The sequence below is a fragment of the Nymphaea colorata genome, chromosome 2 (assembly GCF_008831285.2).
Source record: "Nymphaea colorata isolate Beijing-Zhang1983 chromosome 2, ASM883128v2, whole genome shotgun sequence".
Taxonomy (NCBI): Eukaryota; Viridiplantae; Streptophyta; class Magnoliopsida; order Nymphaeales; family Nymphaeaceae; genus Nymphaea; species Nymphaea colorata.
In genome coordinates this window covers 25519174-25538011 of record NC_045139.1, presented here as the reverse complement: position 1 = coordinate 25538011, position 18838 = coordinate 25519174, and the positions used below count along the sequence as shown (strand labels likewise).

The following is an 18838-nucleotide window of genomic DNA, read 5'->3' as shown; positions in this document are numbered from 1 at the left end:
TTCTAAGGCCACCTACCCTAATAACATCACCGAAACTTTTTCCATGATTGCATCCTCCTAGCACAGAAAAGAAAACACCTGCCTGCGTTGTGAAAACCTTGGCCCTTCCTCAATCACAAATTAGAAAGGTTCATCCCATTCTGGGACTGTTATTGAAGGGCAAAGCATATGTTCAAGAGGTGCATTCAAGAGCACAACTACTCAAGTCCCCACCAAATACAAGGCCAAGTTCAAGAGCTCCATCAATTTTCATCTTTATTAGCTATCCCAGTTAGAACAAGGGAAAATTACTCCCAGCATCTGACAAATATTGGCAAATCACCAGCTAATAAAACCACATGCACATTACACCAACATAGAACCAAAAGAAAACAACGTTCACCTGATTTTCTTTCAAACACAACCACAGCAAAATGGTTCACTTCCAATTATCTCCACAAGGTTAAATCTATTTGCAGCCGCCATAAGGCCTATGAAGCCACCAGAAACGAGAACAGACATATAACAAGTTCCAGAGATGTTTCAGTTTCTTGTAATACAAGATAATTTATCAATTGGATCCTTATTATATTCAAAAAGCAAGAGTGATTACCATTGAGAAAAACATGGATGATGAGAAATTTTTTCATCATATGAGTGATTACCATCTGCAGTAAAAGGTGAGGAAAACATGGATGATAAAAAATGTTTTCATCACATGAAGTGAGTAGTCATATACTTGTGATGACTATGCTATGCATGTATGAAGGTTTTAAAGTTGAACCCATGTCCTTGAAACTTATTCTCTGCATTCACATGTTGAGTAATTTAGAGAAATAAAATAGACCGCCAAGCAAAATGTAAGAGCACAAAAAGGACAGACAACACTCCCACAAATGAACATTGCTACCACAAAGACAATTCCGTGCACGTCAAGCTTTTGAGAAGGTTTCTCAACCACTTAACCAGGGAAGCTTTTAATGAACCACAGTGCACAAGACGACAAAAGCATGTCCAGATCCTTCAGATAACTCTGGCTAGGCACTGGATAGGGTAAAATGAACATATGAACAAGCAGAAATTCCAATAAACAGTGATCAATTGGCTCATTCACTGCTAGCAAGACATGCACATTGATGACAGTGAAAGCCACTGTTAGCAGTCATCATCAATCTATTATCATGGAAAAGTCCACAAAACTGAACAAGCAAGCCACTGCACCCTACAGAGGAATATTCCTTTACGACAAGATGGTAGGTCTAGCTCCAGTGCTCATATATCACAAAGCGATTAGTGCAGTAACTTGAGACCAATTCACTGTGGGAGAGGACATAAATATTCTTCACTGTCAAGTGTCAATTATATTCATCCTTCTTGTTACATGTTAATGATGAACTTAATTTCTGGAGTCTTTCATGCTAGTTAAGATTTAACTACCAGAATCAAATACAATCAGGAAATAGTAGCAGATGTAATATATATCAATCCAGGTTAACTCATGTAAGTGATAAATCATCCTTTTCCCAAAAACAGTAAATAAATAAAACTCTGTATCGAGCAAAAGACCATTTTAAGTAAAGATAGTGCACCGATTATCTTCTATATACAAACTCATGGGTATACATTCATGGGCATGGAACCCATGAATGTTTGATAAATGAAAGGTAAATGCGAGTAAACAACCCTCAAGTACTGTTTGCTATCATATGCGCTGATTTCTTGGAAGTGGTTGCAAAATATGGAACAAATCAACAGGAGACTGCTGCATATAAGGTGAAGTCAAAAGCCTGAAAGCCCCAAGAAATGTATTACTAAATTTTTCCCTTTTCTTCTAAACGAAGCATTTGAATCTAAAGAAAATAAATGAACGAATAGCATGCATCCATGAAACGTACTAACATGAAATTCATACTTTTGCTGAAAACATATATTCACAAAAAGATCAAATAACATCAAAATCAGCGGACAAATAAAATCTAAACTTTCACAGGATCCCATGGCTACCACAGAACACTGAAGATGAATCCTATCATCTTTTGCCATGAGATCAGCCAAGCGTACATAATATCATTGTAGATTATTTTCTCAACTGGCATAATATCATTGTAGATTATTTTCTCAACTGTTTGAGAAGTTTAAAAAGTGATATTTGCTTTGCAAGTCTTATTTCTCAGTTGCATTGCAACCCTTCTCATCAATGACCATCATGGCATCAGGATGCCGACATCCACATATGCTGAACATTAGTTACACAAGCATGTAGGCATGAAAGAGGTCAATTCACTTGAATTATGTAAATGAAAACATTAAGGAATAGGCAGACAGACATGAAACTATTTTGTGTTGAAAAAATAATCTAAAACCAGAGATCAGAATGATTACACCTGGCAGGATGATAAAAATCTGATGCACAAATCGCTCACTTGCACGCAAAAAGATTACACATCTTAACATAATGAATTAAGAACAAAGCTAATAATAAAGAAAACCAAATCATTTCATCTTTAACAGCTCAAAGTAACACATTATTTGTACACTGAGATGGATGAGATCAATGCATGTGCATGTCTAAAAGCCTTGATAACATAACAACCGGCTAGCACCTAAATGCAAAATACGGAAGCTTGATTAGCATAAGGACCATTGAACTCCTAATGTAAGTTGCTTTCAGTGTATCAGGGAATCTCAGATCTCAGGTCCAAGGATTTGATATGCCATTGGAGATAATTCCCAGGTAAACCCTGATGACCTCATGGTTCTGCCTTCCCTCTCCATGAAAAATGGCTCAAATCTGCATATCATAAAATTTATAGCTAGCGAGTGGTAGCTTTCTAAAATCCTTCAGATTCAAATATTCCCCTGGAACTTGAGGTCCAAAAGGTTCGAAAGACACACTGAAAGGGAAAGGGAAACAGAGAGGCCCTCAAGCGTCAGCATTTAAACATGCACTTCCAGATAAGCTGAGGATAATTCACAAAAAAATATTTAAAAATGTAGATAAGAAAGATTGCAATCTATATCTCACGTATGGATGCTGCGTTTCAGCTTCCATTAATCTTTAATCTCTTAAAAGTTATTATGAAACCTCTATAAAAATATCGGTATGTATCATTATATTCTCAGTGTTTAATTTATGCAAGATTCTTCAATACTCGAAGGAGATTAATTAGCAATGTTATTCGTAAAATAATCATGTCGGAAAAAGGCTCATTTAATAAGGGATTTAAGGATAGAAATAAAAGTCTTACCTCAATACCCTGATAAGTTTGTAAATGTGAGTCACCATGAGAGCTAATACGAAGAACTCCATTAATATACAGTGCAAGATACATTAATTAACGCACAGAAAATCAAAGACGAAGGAAGCAACCAACAAAGAAAAGCTTCAAAAAGAATTCTAATGCCCAAAGCAAACCGAGACCGGGACCAAAGAAGATAACTCCAAAAGGGAACGATAATAATAATCAGAATAACGAGCATAAAGGGTCGGCCAGACTTAACGGCCGACTAGGATAGATAAGGCACTCTTCAACTCCCCAGTGTCCAGACAATGCACCTCCATTTCCAAGGAAGACACGCTTACTGTAGAATCTGGTTTTGTCAAATCATACAGCACCTGTTCCTTTTAATTTTCTTGTTCTTTTCCCCGTCATGAAATTAAAGATGTCATTTCAATGGAACAGAACAAATGTGAAGCACAGGAAATATTATTTCTTGAGCCCAACAAAAGATAAAGGGAAAGCACAGGTACAAACTTTTGCAGACTTCAAAAAGCAATCTGTCTTAAGAAGTTGGCAAGAACCGATCATTATTATACGTCTGAAGCTTTCCAAACAAGTCTAAAATCTCCCTCCACGAACCACCACAATTCCCGAAGCCAGAGAAAACAAGCGATTCCTTCAACCGATCGACCCACAAACTCACTAACTCGCAGACAGAGTTGAGGAATAAACAATGGAAACGAAGAAGGTACAGACTAGAAGATCTGAATTACGACAAACGACCATGATATCTAATCTATCGATCTGCTTAACTATCAATTTATCTACCAATACATCCATATTAGTACCATCGAAGACTGCTCACGAATGCTGGTTGATCTGATTCTCACTGATTCTTCTACAACCATGGCCTTCAATTTATTGGGTTGCCGTAATTCGCAGCTGCCAGCATCCCACTTGAGCAGGAAGCTGCCGCGGCGGCTGCAGTGACCGCATAGGCATCCGTGGCCTCAAGAATTGACGACAAAGACGTAGAATTGGCATTCTTACAACCACCACCGTTAAGATCACCAAGATGAAGCTCTGAAAGATTTGGCAGCGACGAGGTCCGCGAGCCGTCGAGGCCTTGATTGTACAGAAATCCCTTGAACATGCGGCCGCCGATCTTCACCACGGCCTGATAAGCGTACTCACCCTCTCCGTCTTCGACCGCAGTCACACGAACGCAGTTGAACACCGCCGGGGCTGTGACGTGCCCCGGCAAACCGCCTCCGCCCATCTCCAACTCTACAGCGACGGCGTGATAACGGGAAACACAGTAAGAATAAGAATAAGCAACATGTGATAAGGAGGAAATTCAGCACCTTCGGTGGGTGAACGGAGTTACCTTGGTGGCTGGAGCCGGTGTCAAAGCTGCGAGATGGAGTGGTGGCGGAGGTGGACGTGAGGGAGCCGGTGGTGGCGGCAGCACCAGAGCCAAGGCGGGGCCGCTTCCCGGTGGTGGCGGAGGATAAGTTGAGGAGCTGCTGCTGGCGCTCCCGTCGTCGGGCGGCGGACACCCATGTGCTTTTGACGTGAGTTGAGCAGTCGAACCCTCGGCTCTTGCAGCACGTCCGGCACCTTCGATGAGGGCAGTCCTTCTTCGCCTGGTTTCCACAGTCCTGGCAGGTGGTACTGCCGGTGCTGGCGCCGTTGCTGAACTCGCCATCCGCCTGCGCGATCCCCGCCACACCGACCGCCCTCTGTTGGTGCCAGAGCTGGATCTCGGGCAGTTTCTTGCGGTACTCATCATCTTCGTTATGAACAGGCAAGATGCCTGCAGCCAGATGGTGTGTTGCCGGCACCGAGTGCAGCGGCGGCTGGGGAGGAAGGGAAGGAGGAAGGAGGGGAAAGATGGGGGTCTGAGGGTCGGCGGAGGGGGAGGGGGAGGAGGAGTGGTGGTGGAAGAGGAAGACGTCCCGTAGGCCGACCATGCTTATGTCGGGAGGGAGAGGAAGGGACAGGGGTAGGGGTATGCCATTATAATTAATGATCTGTTGGTGCTGGTGGTGCTGGGAGGACAGCCTAGAGCTACTGCTACAGCCACCTCCACCACCACCACCACTAGCAGGAGGGCTGTCAGAAGCAGGCCATCCTCCTCCGAGTCCTCCATTGAAGCCGAGGCTGAGCTCTCCGGCGATTCTCGAGCCGGTTGGAGTGGGGAGCCAATTTGAAGAACCACCACCACCACCACCACCGCCATCAAGAACGGCTCTCCTTGAGGCAGCCACTGCTGTAGACTTAGGCTGGTGGTGGCTTTTAGAGAGAGAAAGAGAGGGAGGGGGAAGATCTAAGCAAAGATTTCGCTTTCTTTTCGCCTGCTTCGAGTGACTGAAATTCTCTCTGCACTCCCTGCCCGACTCGCCACGAAGAAAAAGGGGCGAAGAAAGGAATTAAAAAGCGATGAAGGGGATGAGAAATGAAAGAAGAAATTTGGACAGAAATAATGATAAGGGAAGGATACACTGCCTACTGCTGCATCTGACCCTCTGAGAGCGACTCTTAAGAGGATGACCTCCCTCCTCCTCCTATGGCTTCCACATGCATGCGTACACGAGAGGGAATCATATTATTGAGAGTATTTTATAATCCGTAGGTTCATGACATCTACCGTTTCTCGTTACATTTACATGCCGTCCCTACCACCGTCCATTAATCGCCTTTTCTATTTTCTTTTATTAAATATAAAAGGAATTCCTCCTGACACCTAAATTTTTTGTGATCATCGAAATACACCTAACTATTCAACACTGTCAAAAAGGACGCTTAAACTTTCGCACCGTCAAGCACAGGGCCCGGGCTAGTTCTCAATACGTGTTAATAAATAAGTTAAAATGCAAAGTTGGCAGGCTTCTAGAGTTGATTGTTGAGTTCTTCTTGTCTCTTTTTATTTTTTACACTGTATGTGTATAATATGTAAGAAAAAAAGGATGAAGGAAAAGGAAGAACTGGTTTGGCTCATGAATTTATGGTTTAGCAGATAAACTCGAAAGCGCATTTTTTGAGCTTTTCTGTTTCTTAAAGATGTCTGCCATTACTGACAGAGTTGACCCCCACATTTCACAAAATCTTTATTCAAGTCCGAAAAATCTTCTTTTCTTTTTGTTTTTCATCTATAGTCGCCTTACAAAGCAGAGGTATTCATGTATCCAGGATCAATTCACTATCCTTGGGTTATATTCATAAAGGCTGACAAAAAAACAAGAGACTTCCATTTGATTATTGTAAACATAAAATAAAGAAATTTTGTATTTTGAAAGCTATGTTTTTATACAATCCCAGAAACAAGCGTCACTTTTGCAAAGTGCTGCCTGTGAGAACCTTGCAGTTGTGCGTGTATATATATATATATATATAAGAACGTCTGCTCACGCAGAACCCAACCGAACTGTAACACTCGGCTGTTGTGGGCCTTCCATCGGCCCACGTTCTCATCATCAAATGAAAAAGTTAAAAAGAAAAAATCATTCAAATCGAGCTTCAGGTTGGAGGAAGGTATCAGGGGAGGGAGGCATCAAGGTCGTCGCCTCCCCGCACCGCCGCCGGCGACTCCCCTTACCTGCAGGTCATCCAACGGTGAGGGGGGAACCCGTCCGCCAGCGACAGGAAGGTGATGGTAAGGCACTGTGGTGGCGGTGGGGTGGTTGCTTGTGCCGTTTTTCTTTTTTTTTCCTTTTTTGACGTTCAACACAAATCTGAGAGCAGGAGTGGGAAGGTCGCCAAGCCGGGGGAGCAACGGCCTCCCCTGCCTAAAACTTTTCTTTTAATGTAAATGGAAGGGAAAATAAAAAAAACAAAAGGGAGGGCATTGCCTCCCCCACCGCTGCCGCCTGCCTCCCCTCGTCGGCAGACGATCTGCCGGCGAGGAAAGGCCGGCGGCGGTGTTGGGGAGGCGATGCCCTTCCCCTTCTGAACGAGGACGGCCCAAACCAGCTGAGCAAAACGCTCGGCTGGAACTGAGTGTAAAGAAAGACGTTATATATATATATATATATATATATATATATAGCATCCAATATTCCCATCCAAAATAACTTTTGACGTAAGATTATCTAGCCGCTGTTAAGCTGAAGGATAATACGTCCCAATATCTAAAAACTTAAAATGAAAATAAAAAGTTTAGTTCTTATTACATGAAGAAAGGAAGCTGGTCTAACCAGGGGCGGAGGGAGGGGGCTAGCCTAGGCCGCGCCTAAGCCGTGGCCCCATCCTAACCAAATAAAAAAAAATCTAGTGTAAAAATTTTTTTTTTTTTGATTTAATGTATTTTTGAATATAAGTTCAGTTTGGTCTTACCCAAATCTAATTCACAAAACCTAGTCCCCATTTGGCCGGTCCTTACGAAAAATCCTGGCTCTAACATTTAGTGTAAAATTCTTCAATGAAAAAGCACATAAAGTACTAAACTTTTGTTCTATCATTAAGTATGAAAGGCTGTAAATTGAAACACACAATAAACTCTTTTAGAGGGATAAAGCAAATAGCAGTAGTTCTATCTGCCTTGGGTCAGTACCCAATTTCTTTATGATTAAGCTACACCTAGGTTCGCAGCATGTGGTCCTCCCACCAGACTTAAATCAGTTTCCTACAACCACTTATTCTCGTAAGCGAGTCAGCCAAAATGTTTTGATTCCACCACTGACACATAGCTGGCCGAACTAGCAGGCATGCAAACTGCATGTTGTTAGTTCGATTGCAATAGATATGCCCTATGGGATGGGGTGCCATATGGAAATGAATTATTTGTGGTATTATTTCCACACTAAGGCTTTTAGCCTTGGAACCTGGAGGCAAGGCTGGCTCCCTAGGCATTGCCCACAATTGTTAGCAGTTAACTCTTTTTAAAAAAATTAATTTGGTTAATGAGATATGAGCAAGTACGTAAACTCATGCAGCATGAGTTTTCATATTCCAAAAACCGTATACATAACAGGAGCAAAAATGGGCATTTATGTTTCAAAAGATTAGGATGTCATAATTGTCGGAGGAGAAAAAACTCATGTCGATCCAAATGGCAGGTACTCTCATGCAATGACTAAGAGATCAAATGAATTACCTGTGGTGAATGAAAACAAAGAAAAGTGTGTTGGGCAGCTAGCTATTTCAAACATGTGAAATGTTCATGTCAAATGTTTTGAGTGAGTTGGAGAAGTGTTTCACCCTACAACTCATAAGAAAGTCAAAGCTTTCACCCAACTCTTTGTTTCTTTAAAAGTTATTGGTAACACTAATACAATTATTTTTATCTCATGAGTGTGTACCAAAAAATGAGGGTGATTCATAGAACATTATAGCAAGTGTTTTATAAATCTATTCCATTATTTGAAGGACACTAATGAAACATTAACAATGCATTGTTATCGCCAAATAACTTGTAGGATATAATGTCTACTTTTGGTGCCTCAATGCATTTCATTTAAAAAGCCGCCCATGAAAGACAATGAACAACATGAAATAACGCAAATTATATGTAAGCCCGGGCGTCAGGACGGGCCGCCGCCGGGCTGGCCCAGCCCGGCCCAATCAGGCCTAGGCCTGGGCCGGGAAAAACCTAGCTCGTGCCGGGCCGGGCCCGTGTTAAGCCCATTTAAATTAAAAAATTAATTTTTTATTTTTTTTGTTTTAATAGTATATATTTATTGTTAATAAATATATTTTATATTTAAAAATATTTTATAATTAAAAAAATATATTTTATTTTAAATGGGCCGAGCCGGGCCGGGCCCTGGCTGAGACTCGGGCTATCGGAAGGGGCCCGGGCCAGGCTCACCGGCCCGGCCCGGCTCGATGCCCACCCTAAATTATATGGCTTCATGAGGGAGACCAAATTATAGTTTTAAAATTTTAACAGAGGTTGGAATATAATTTTTCAAAATTTTTACATAAAATAAATAAAATTTCCCCCCCCCCCCTCAGCTGGTGTGGGAAATTGCCCATATCAGCCTGCAAAATTTACTGTATTTACATATAAAAATTTCATTAATTTTGAGTTTTTTATATGAGTGTTTGTTTGAAATTAAAGCTAGTGCCCATTAGCAAGAATTTTCTAGTTTCCCCATTGTTCCTCCGCGTTTCTCACAATTTTTCCTTGAGATAGACTGGAAGCAAATGAAATTATTTTATTCATGTACTGGCAGTTACAAGAGATTTTGTGAGCTATTCAAGATATCAGCCTTATATTTTGATAATATTTTTTATTTTGATTATTTCTTTGTTGGGGCTCTTTTCTTGTCTCTAGGTCTAGCTCTTGATTGACTTTGCCTTCACACAAACTAGGATCACTTTCTATTTTGTTCACCACAATTGATCCCCACATTTATTGCCTTTTGATTAGGATTTGATATACCTTTGCCTATCTATTCCAACATATCTCATGAGCACACCTACAATGAAGGACATAATCATGGTGATAAACACAACTGGACACTAAGCTGAAAGCATTTCCGAAGTCAAACACAAGAAGATCAGGCCAATGCCTCTTTATAAGAACACCTTGCAGCTAGCTAACTCCATATATGCTCTCTCTCTCTCTCTCTTTCTCTCCTTGTGGATATGATGTTAATATTGAAAGCAATATGAATCCATAAGGAAATGTTATCTCTTCAATGCATTTATAAATGAGATTATTGTAAGATTTTAAAATCAATAAACAAATTCTTTTAACTTCTAAAGCTCGTCTTAGGTATCCAAGAAACATGATGTTTGTTATAAGTTATAACATGATTTTAAACATATAGATCACATTTAAATTTGAAAGGATCTTAAATAAGCCCTATCCGTTATTGGAATCTGGTTTAAACATTGGGGAAAAAACATCATCAGCCTCTATGCCTATGGACTTTCTACCTAAAATGCAAGCCGTGGCAGATTTATCAAAAGTGCTTCTAACAAAGTTGAATAACAATTCTATTTGGCTTTTGTCTTCAGACATCAAGCATTTGACTTGTAGAGCCACCAGCCATCAAACCAGGCCATCCATCTCTACTTTGAGATAGAGGGCCTTGATTGATTTTTTTTTTCTTTTTTTTTAACACTACCTCTTTCACTCCATTGCTGCGGTCAGCCTCCGGGACTGGAGAGAATGGTGGTCCCATCCCAGTGAATTGAAAAAAAAAATCACACTGAAAAAATTGAAAATTTTTAGTTGCGTCATGTATTGTTTGGATTCAATTCAGTTTAATCTCACCGTAAAATCCAAAAATTGGATTGTTTGGTCCGCCCTTGAAAAAAATAGTGACTCTGCTCCTGCTGGCAGCTGCCGCCTTTTCTATAGCCAGAGCCGCCTTTCCTCAGGTTTGGCAATGAGAGGGAGAGAGTTGGTGGGGCAGCTACCCCCTCCCATGGATGGCCAGTGGGTTAGCGGGGGCTTTGCTAGGCAGCACTTCCGTCACAAGGAGGAAGTAGGGAAAGAGATAGAGAGAAAGTGGGAGGAGGATTTTTGGACGGCTAAGATTTGATGCCTGTACTGTGTACTGTTCAGTATATGTGGAATCACCGCTCAATATATATATATATATAACTGGTCTTGATCCAAAAATGTGGTGTTGCAAGAAGGAACTAGCAGTGGTTTTTATGGACCCATTTCTGCTGAATAATGCTGCAATATTGTTTGCTACGCCGTATGGAGGAACACGCCACAGTTCGTAGCTCGTATTCAACATTTAGATTTAGGTACTCGGACAATGCGTTCCCAACTAATAATGGATCTCTGCGGTACAGTGCAGACAACGCCAACTGTTTGTGTTCCCGAGATAACCAAGTCACAGATAGAGAGAGCTGCATCGTTTTTCACCTACCGAAAAAGAAAGTTGCTTTTCTCTTATATGGTCCCTTTCCCGGAACTCACATTCGCCTCCGATGACGTCAGATGACTCTGGTTTGGTCATTTTCCTGAAATTTATTTTGTACTGCCATTGCTGTTTCCACCGTGCAAATAAAGAGAGGGAGGGATGGCTTGTCACATGGATAATTAACCGTGGGACAATTTGTCCAGCGACCATATAAAGATGAATAGGCCAACTGGACACTTGGAGGCAGCTGAACACAACGGCTAAATGGAGGGTTGTGGGTGCTCGGGGCCACCACGTCACTGTGTGGAAGGGCATTTTTGTTATGCCATATTGTTTAAAAAGGAGTTATTTCAAAACATTTTAAATTTAGGGAGCCTTTTGAAAAAGTGTTTCTTTTTTGGGTCAATTTTGTAAAATTTGAAGGGAAAAAGGACTTACCGAACAGGAAGAGTTTGGTGCGCCGCTCTGTGCATGTAAGAGGTACGCTTAGAAAAAACAGGGTAGGAGTGTGGCTATTCTGGAAATTATTTAAAAAAAAATGTTTTTGTAGTCTTTTAATTATTTTTGGGTTTTTTTGTCTTTACAAAAGGTTTTTTTATTAATTAAGGGCAATTTAATTATTACCTTTTTGGCACCCAAAAAAAAAAAAATGTGCACGAGCTAATCCATATAACCAGCTTACCCATCCCCACAGCCTCTTTTTTCCTATCGAGAGAATTTGCTATAGAATGTACTCTTTCTTTTTTTCTCTTTCTATATATATAAATAAATAAGATGGTCCTGTCCTGACAAGAAGGCCAATGGTTCGGACAAACGGGTGTTTTCCTGTTTCTTCACTGTCTAATTAGCACAAACAGCGTTCAGTTAATTGCTTCTTGAATTGGGAGCTCGTTTTCTACTGCCAATTGTCTACTGGTAGAAAGAGTTGCTTCCCTGTCTCGAGTAATGTTCCGGGAATATTTAATGGAGAATCTGTCAGCCTCTACTACTGCTTCTAAATGAATCTTTTATGAAATAACGGGTTTCTCTGGGGATCATGATATGATGATCATTGATTTCATCAACGGGGAGGAGCTAATTGGAGGGAATCCAGGACCATCATCTTTCACGTCGACATAGTATGAAAAATATGCAGAGACATTCAAGCAAGCAAGGGGACAAGAAGATCCCGTCCAGTTAAAATTTTCAACCCCCTTTAGGGCCCGTTTGACGGGCAGGAAATATCCTGTAGCACAAGAAAAAAATTTCAAAATTTAAAAAATTTCCGGTTTTATCAAACGCAGAAATATTTTCGGAGCCGTTAAACTCGTTTCCGGAAATATTTTTCCGGAAACATGTTTCCACCGCCAGGGGTGGAAACATATTTCTGGGTTTATTTTTGTGACCGTTAGGGCTCGCGTGGGTCTTCCTCCTACCGCTGCCTCTCGCGTCTTCCTCCTCCCGCTGCCTCATCCGCTGCCTCTCGCGTCTTGCTCCTGCCGCTGCTTCATCGTTCTCAACCTCCTGCCGCACTGCTGCTTCAATCCCCTGGTGGTCTCTCTCGCTCTGTCACTTTCTTCGGCCTTCTCTTTCTTTCTCCCTCTGTCTCGCTTTGGGGTTTCCATCGTAGATGTTCCCAGTTCGACGCCGAAGGTAATTCCTGGTGGTAGGGAGTCGGAGATCGTCTCCCATTGTCTCTGGCTTCTTGTGGATTGAAGATAGGGTTTTTCTTCATTCTTTTCTGTGTATGATCTCTATAGGGTTTCCATTTTTTCTTGGATGATCGTCTCCTATCCTCTTTCTGCGATTCGCAAATGTGCCTGAGTGTGGGGTAGCGTGTAGAAGGGAGAGGGAGGAGCTATGTTTTGGTGGTGAACAGAGGGTTTTGTAGTTTTAAAGAGTGTGTTGTCGGCGGTGTAGGGTTTTCACTGTCTGCAATCGTTGTTTCTGCAACTGTTGGCGATTTTCTCAAGTGGGTAGGAGGAAAGAGAGGGAAAAGATGGCCCAGAAATTTGATTTCTCAGATTGTTGGTCTAGCGAGACAATGACGGGGAAGTCCTGTTGTGGTGACAATGGAGAACCCCAACTTCTCTGTGCTGGAACTTGATGGGCATGCTGCATACGTCTGAGATTCAACGTTTCTTGCACGCAATTTACTTGTCATGGTTGTCGTTTAGAGTCGACTACATTGCTCCCGCGATTCAGGCACTGTCAAACTTCTGTGTTGTTCTGTTCCTTATTCAGTCTGCTGATCGGATGATTATGTGTATTGGTTGTTTCTGGATCAAGTATAAGAAGATTAAACCTCAAATCAAAGGTGATCCTTTCAAATCAGAAGACGCAGAGCAGCCTGGATACGAGTACCCCATGGTTCTTGTTCAGATTCCTATTCCTATGTGCAACGAGAGGGAGGTAAGAAATTGGATACACCTTTTACGAATGCTAGATCTGATATTCACCTATACAATTGCTGCTTGATCAAGATTTGCATGACAAGAAGTGTTAGTTTGAAGGTCTCATGCGAAATGTCCTCGACACAGTTAGATGGTAGTGTATTGAAAACTGCAGTTTTTTTCTTATTTGTTTTGATAGTGGAGCTGTTAATGATGGCAGGTCTACGAGCAATCTGGAAACCTGTGCGATCTGCCTGTATTGACTGCTGATTTTGTGTGTTTCATTGCATTAATTTATTATGTTAGTATTCACATCATTTTCAACTGTTTGTTTCTACGTGTAATATTTGTTCCTTCTTGCATGAAGATCTTTGGATAGCTGCATTCCCTGTTGGCACAGAGGTTTGTACGAAATGCCTTTTCCATTGCCTTTAATCAGAGTATCTCCTTGGTTAACTTTTATGTTATTCTTCTTAAAAATCCTGTTAGTGATTTGTTGATTTGATTCAAGGAGAATTGGTTTGAATCTTGTAATATACATTGTATTTTTTATTTGCCAGTGGCATCATTTGGATTCTCTTTACAAGATCAATTGGGATTTTTCAAATCTAGAGGTACAATGTTCTATTAAACACATGCAACCTTCTCACTCTTCTCAAGTTGTGTACATTCCTATTGTGGTGGCTGTAAGCTTTCAGACTATGTAGTTTGTTATTGCAATTTGATATTGCATGTCTGGTTCTGCATTGAATTTGATTACTGAAGTATGGTGTTTTAGTTAGAAATTCTGCATTGAATTTGATTACTGAAGTATGGTGTTTTAGTCAGAAATTCATAAATACCTTCGTCTGTTAGAGCCCTGCAAACTCGTATGAGGAAATCCATACGAAAATCTGAAAATATGGTGTTAGTTGAAAATCTGGAAATATGTTTCTTAAAAATCAAACACAGAAATATTTTTCTGGATATATATTTTTGAGTTATCACACACTCATCAAAATGGGAATCGGAAAAATTTTTCTCATTCTCTTTTTCCAAGAAATATATTTCCAGAAATATATTTCCAATTCCATAACTCCATGCTATCAAACGGCCCCTTAATGCTTCACCCAATGGTGATGATCAGGCGACCCAATGCTGTAAAAAAGTGATGATCTGGCGAGGCGTTAAGCCGTTAGCGAGGCAAGGAGTTGATTGAAGCCCAAGCTCCAGTTTAACAATTATATGATATTTATAGAAATAAGGAGAAAATTTAAAAAGCAACTAAAATAAAAAGAATATTCAATCAAATGTTATATATATATATATATATATATATATATATATATATATAATTTGAATATTATTGACTGTGGCTTTTTAGATGAAAAGTCATCGTATCATTTATGATAAACAAAAAGAAAAAAGTGATTGGTATTTTTGTTATTTAATATTAATTCACATATTATTATTTTTTTTCTCAATCACCCATATGCTTTGTATAAACAGCTTTGATTAGATGGTTAGATGAATAGATACCGAGAGTCATCATTCACTCATTTTATATGTATCATGCCCGGTTGTAATCTATACATGATATTCAAATAGCCCCAAGACTTAAGCTTTATATTGGGCATGCGTGGTTGGACAAAACTTAAAATTTCCATAAAAAATATTTAAGCCTATATATATATATATAGAAATTAGACCAATTTGTTGTCAGTATTTGCTTTTTACAAGAGTTTCAAGGCTTCCGGTCAACAATTTTTGGATCTCATTCCCTGGTGAGATTTATAAGCTGTTTGCTCCAAAAATTAACAAGATTGGTCATGATTTACTTTCCTCCAATGACGATAGAGTATCGTGTTACGGGCCGGAAAAAACCTGGCCCGGGCCAGACCTAGGCCCGATAGACCGGCCCGACTCTCGCTCTTCCTCTCCACTTCCCCTCCCCCTCTGCTCAAGACCGCTTCCCCTCCCTCTCCCTCTCCCTCTCCCTCTCCACTCCCCTTCCCCTCTCTGCTCCCGTTCCCCCTCTCCCTCTCCTTCTTTGCTCCCGCTCCCCCTCTCCCTCCCCCTAATCTTTCATCGGAGCGTGACGGGAGGGCGGGGAAAGGGGCCAGGAAGGCGACCCGGCCCGATGCCCATACTTACTGCTGTCTGTGCAAGAGCGAGGATCTTTTTGTTGGGGGCTTGAATTTTTTTTTAGAGGAGCTTACTGTGGTTTTCAAAACTTTTATGGGGGCCAAATTGAATTTAAGAAATATTGCGTGGAACATTTTATTTTTCAACATGTAAGGTGGGGCGCCCTTCCCCGGCCCCTGCTTCCGCCATTGCATGTCGCGTTTTTTTTTTTCCCTTTAAAGCGTGCGCCACTGCGCCCTATAGGCCGGTCACGGTGACAATTCTGTCATCATTTTTTAAGTTAATTTCTCCTTTGTGGTTGTGCCTGGGTGACATCGTTAAACTCATTTTTTACCAAATGTTTGTCGTTAAGAATTGTTTGGGTGAAATTTGAGTTGGTGAATGCCTGATGCCTCCTATTAAAAAAGAGTTATCATCCAAAAACGCAAACAATATTTTAAAAATTATTTTGAAAAACTAATTACTACAAAACTTAATTTTCACAAAACATTTTTCTTAAGGTATCATCCAAATACAACTTTGTTGTTTAGGAAGAGGGCTCTTTTCATGCATCCTGTATTGTTTTGCTTTTCTATTTTTTATTAGTGCAAAGTCGATATGACCTGCAAAATAAGTATTTAATTTTGTACAAAGGGACATTTTTCTTTTGATTTTATGGTGTTTTGTTTTTCATTTGTAGAGTGTGTTTTTGTCTTTTTTTTAAAGCAAACTTCTTATGTATGTCCATTTTGTGTGAGATACTCAGGTGGTTGAAGCCCTTCTACTCTTTCCCACGTTTTGGGGTCCAAGGCTGCTTTAGAACTTAAATGAACTTATAGTTACTCCTTTCAACATGAAAACAATGTCAAATAACACTTATGATAATCAAACTAATGACTAGGTTTTTACAAGTGCAGTAGTCCAACCAACTATCATATGCCTCTTGGGGCCATTTAGGCTTCCCCTATCATTTTTATTAAGATAATATGATGGACTATCTATTAAATTCGGTGGGATTGATCTTCTTTAATTTTTGGTAGGCAACATTTTGATGCTTTGAAGCACACAAAAACTTGTGAAATGTTCATGTAAGAACCTCTCAGCTTTCAGGTGATCGAGGTTTTCCACTTGCTAGTAGAAGGCCGAAGCCCCCACCCATCCTCTTACCCTCTAAGAATCTCGTGTCTTCATTTGAACGACTAATACTTTATATATATATATATATATATATATATATATATATATATATATATATATATATATATAAACTTTGATTTCACAAGGAAAAGTCAAAACTTTCCATTTGTAAGTACAATTTTTTTGAAATTTATTTGATTACAAAAGCCAAGACTTTTGAATCTTTTGATATCAATATCGAGCTTCCCAAGTTTAAAAAAAATCTTTTGAGGGATGTAAGACAGAAGTATACCTTTGCACCATCTTGCTTTTCCTTTTCTTCCATGACTTCTCATCTTCCACGAAACAAATTATGATGGCGATAGTACGCTGGCTGAACTGGCACAATAAAATTGGCTGCTCTATATTACGAGTTCCGTCCACACTTTTCCTCCGTTCCTGCCTTCATTCTTCCTTTCGGTTCTTATGAACAGGATAGGTTTGTTTACCCAGGTCTCGAAGTCGATAGAAAACCCGCGCATGGAAAGAGTTTTAGGAGTTTTGGCTTCTTTGAAGTATTTCTCCACTAATATTGTTTTATTATTAATTAATGGTCATCTATAATTAATTATTTAATTAATTAAATGCTCACAGCCATGCAGTATAGCTCAAATAGTTTTTCGATTTTTTTCCTATTAAAATCAGAGATGGAGGGAGGTGTTTAGGTTGTCATAGACAATAATCGCAATATTACATAAAGTACTTTTGGAAATATGCAAGTTGAATAAATACAGAAAAGTTATAATGTTCTTGGTTGACGGTTTGTAAGTTTCCATCCGTAAATAAGAATTAGATTTTGATTTCAGTTAAACCTGACCATCGTAACAGTTATATTTGTCATTCCATAGTTGCTTTATTTGCACCTCACTCTATTTCTCTACTTCTTCTTCTCGAGAAAATGAAGGACGCCAAATTCTCCTAGAAATAGTGTCTGAGGCATGCCATGATGGATCTGGATTTACTCTTTGTATCTGAATTATGGTTTCATTTTTTTTTTAAATTTGGATTTGAATTTCAAATCAACCATCAGAATTTTTATTATTTTTCTAAACTGTTTATTTAGGAGAACAACCTTAACCTTAAGCATAAAACTCTTAAGACTATACCCATAGGATTTGGCGTGCATCTTATCAAGAAGGTAGCTTCCATAGCAGTCTAGTGGTGGAGCCACATGCCGCCTGGTGTGGCCTTTTATTTTTTTTTAATATGCATCTTTAAACATTTTTTGTTATATATATATATATAAGTATACAACCAAATACAAGTATTTTTAAATGAGTGCCCCTCCAACCAATTTTGTTGGCTTCACCACTAAAGCAATCGACCAGATTTTATCTTAGCTTTTTATCTCTATCATTTGAAGCCTTTTAGCCTTATCAGATTAGTGTATCACTTATATTGGTATACCTGGGTGGTACTTATACCAAGGACTTCAGCATTTTTTTTGTCAAAATGATACTCATTAGTTGATCTGAGCCCTATAGATGGCTCAGAGATGTTGTGTATTTTTTTTTTTATTAATCTATCTCCCCAACCATCACTCCCTTGCCCAACTCTTTCTCTTTTTCCCACGTCCCCCTCCCTTCCCTTGTTGATCCACTATCACCGTCGGCCACCGATGCCTTTTGTGGACAAAGGCGGGCCCACCAGCGGATGGGCCACGCTGGGCATCGGTTCGGGTTGCTGGCCACGCTGGGCATCTGGTCAGGTCGCTGTTGGGTACCCAGTACTTGGCCCGACTTGTTATTGGGCCAGTCGGAATGGGCTCGATAAACTCTAAATAAGTTATTTTTAAAATTTTTATTAATTTATATATATTTATAATATTTTATTATAATTAATTATATTTATATATTATTTTATATTAAAAATATATTTTTAAATTTAATCAGGTCGGGTCCAAGCTAGGTTGGAGCTCAAATTTTTTGAGTCGAGCCGAGCCCGAATCCTGTTTTTGGATGTCGGGACGGCCTGACATGTCGAGCCGGCCCATGCCCAACTGGTGATCGGTTCGAGCCCAAGCTTACCGATGACTAACTTTCCCTCTTCCTCAAAGAGCCAATGGCTACCTTCTCCTCCGCATCAAATCCTTTTTTTCCTTCTACCTTACTTGGGTGGTGGCTGTCACCACCGCCTGGTAACTCACCGGTGGGGCTAC

General features: G+C 40.1%; 1 protein-coding gene across 1 annotated transcript; it reads right to left on the bottom strand.

Annotated features, from left to right (window-relative positions):
- Positions 1–3666: 3666 nt before the first annotated feature.
- LOC116246751 (protein LATERAL ROOT PRIMORDIUM 1-like) lies at positions 3667–5757 on the bottom strand. Its single transcript, XM_031618610.1, has 2 exons — positions 4588–5757; positions 3667–4487 (listed from the first exon to the last, which is right to left on the bottom strand). Exons 1-2 carry the CDS (start codon positions 5171–5173, stop codon positions 4114–4116), a joined length of 960 nt encoding a protein of 319 aa, XP_031474470.1. The 5' UTR covers positions 5174–5757; the 3' UTR covers positions 3667–4113.
- Between the last annotated feature and the right edge of the window lie 13081 nt (positions 5758–18838).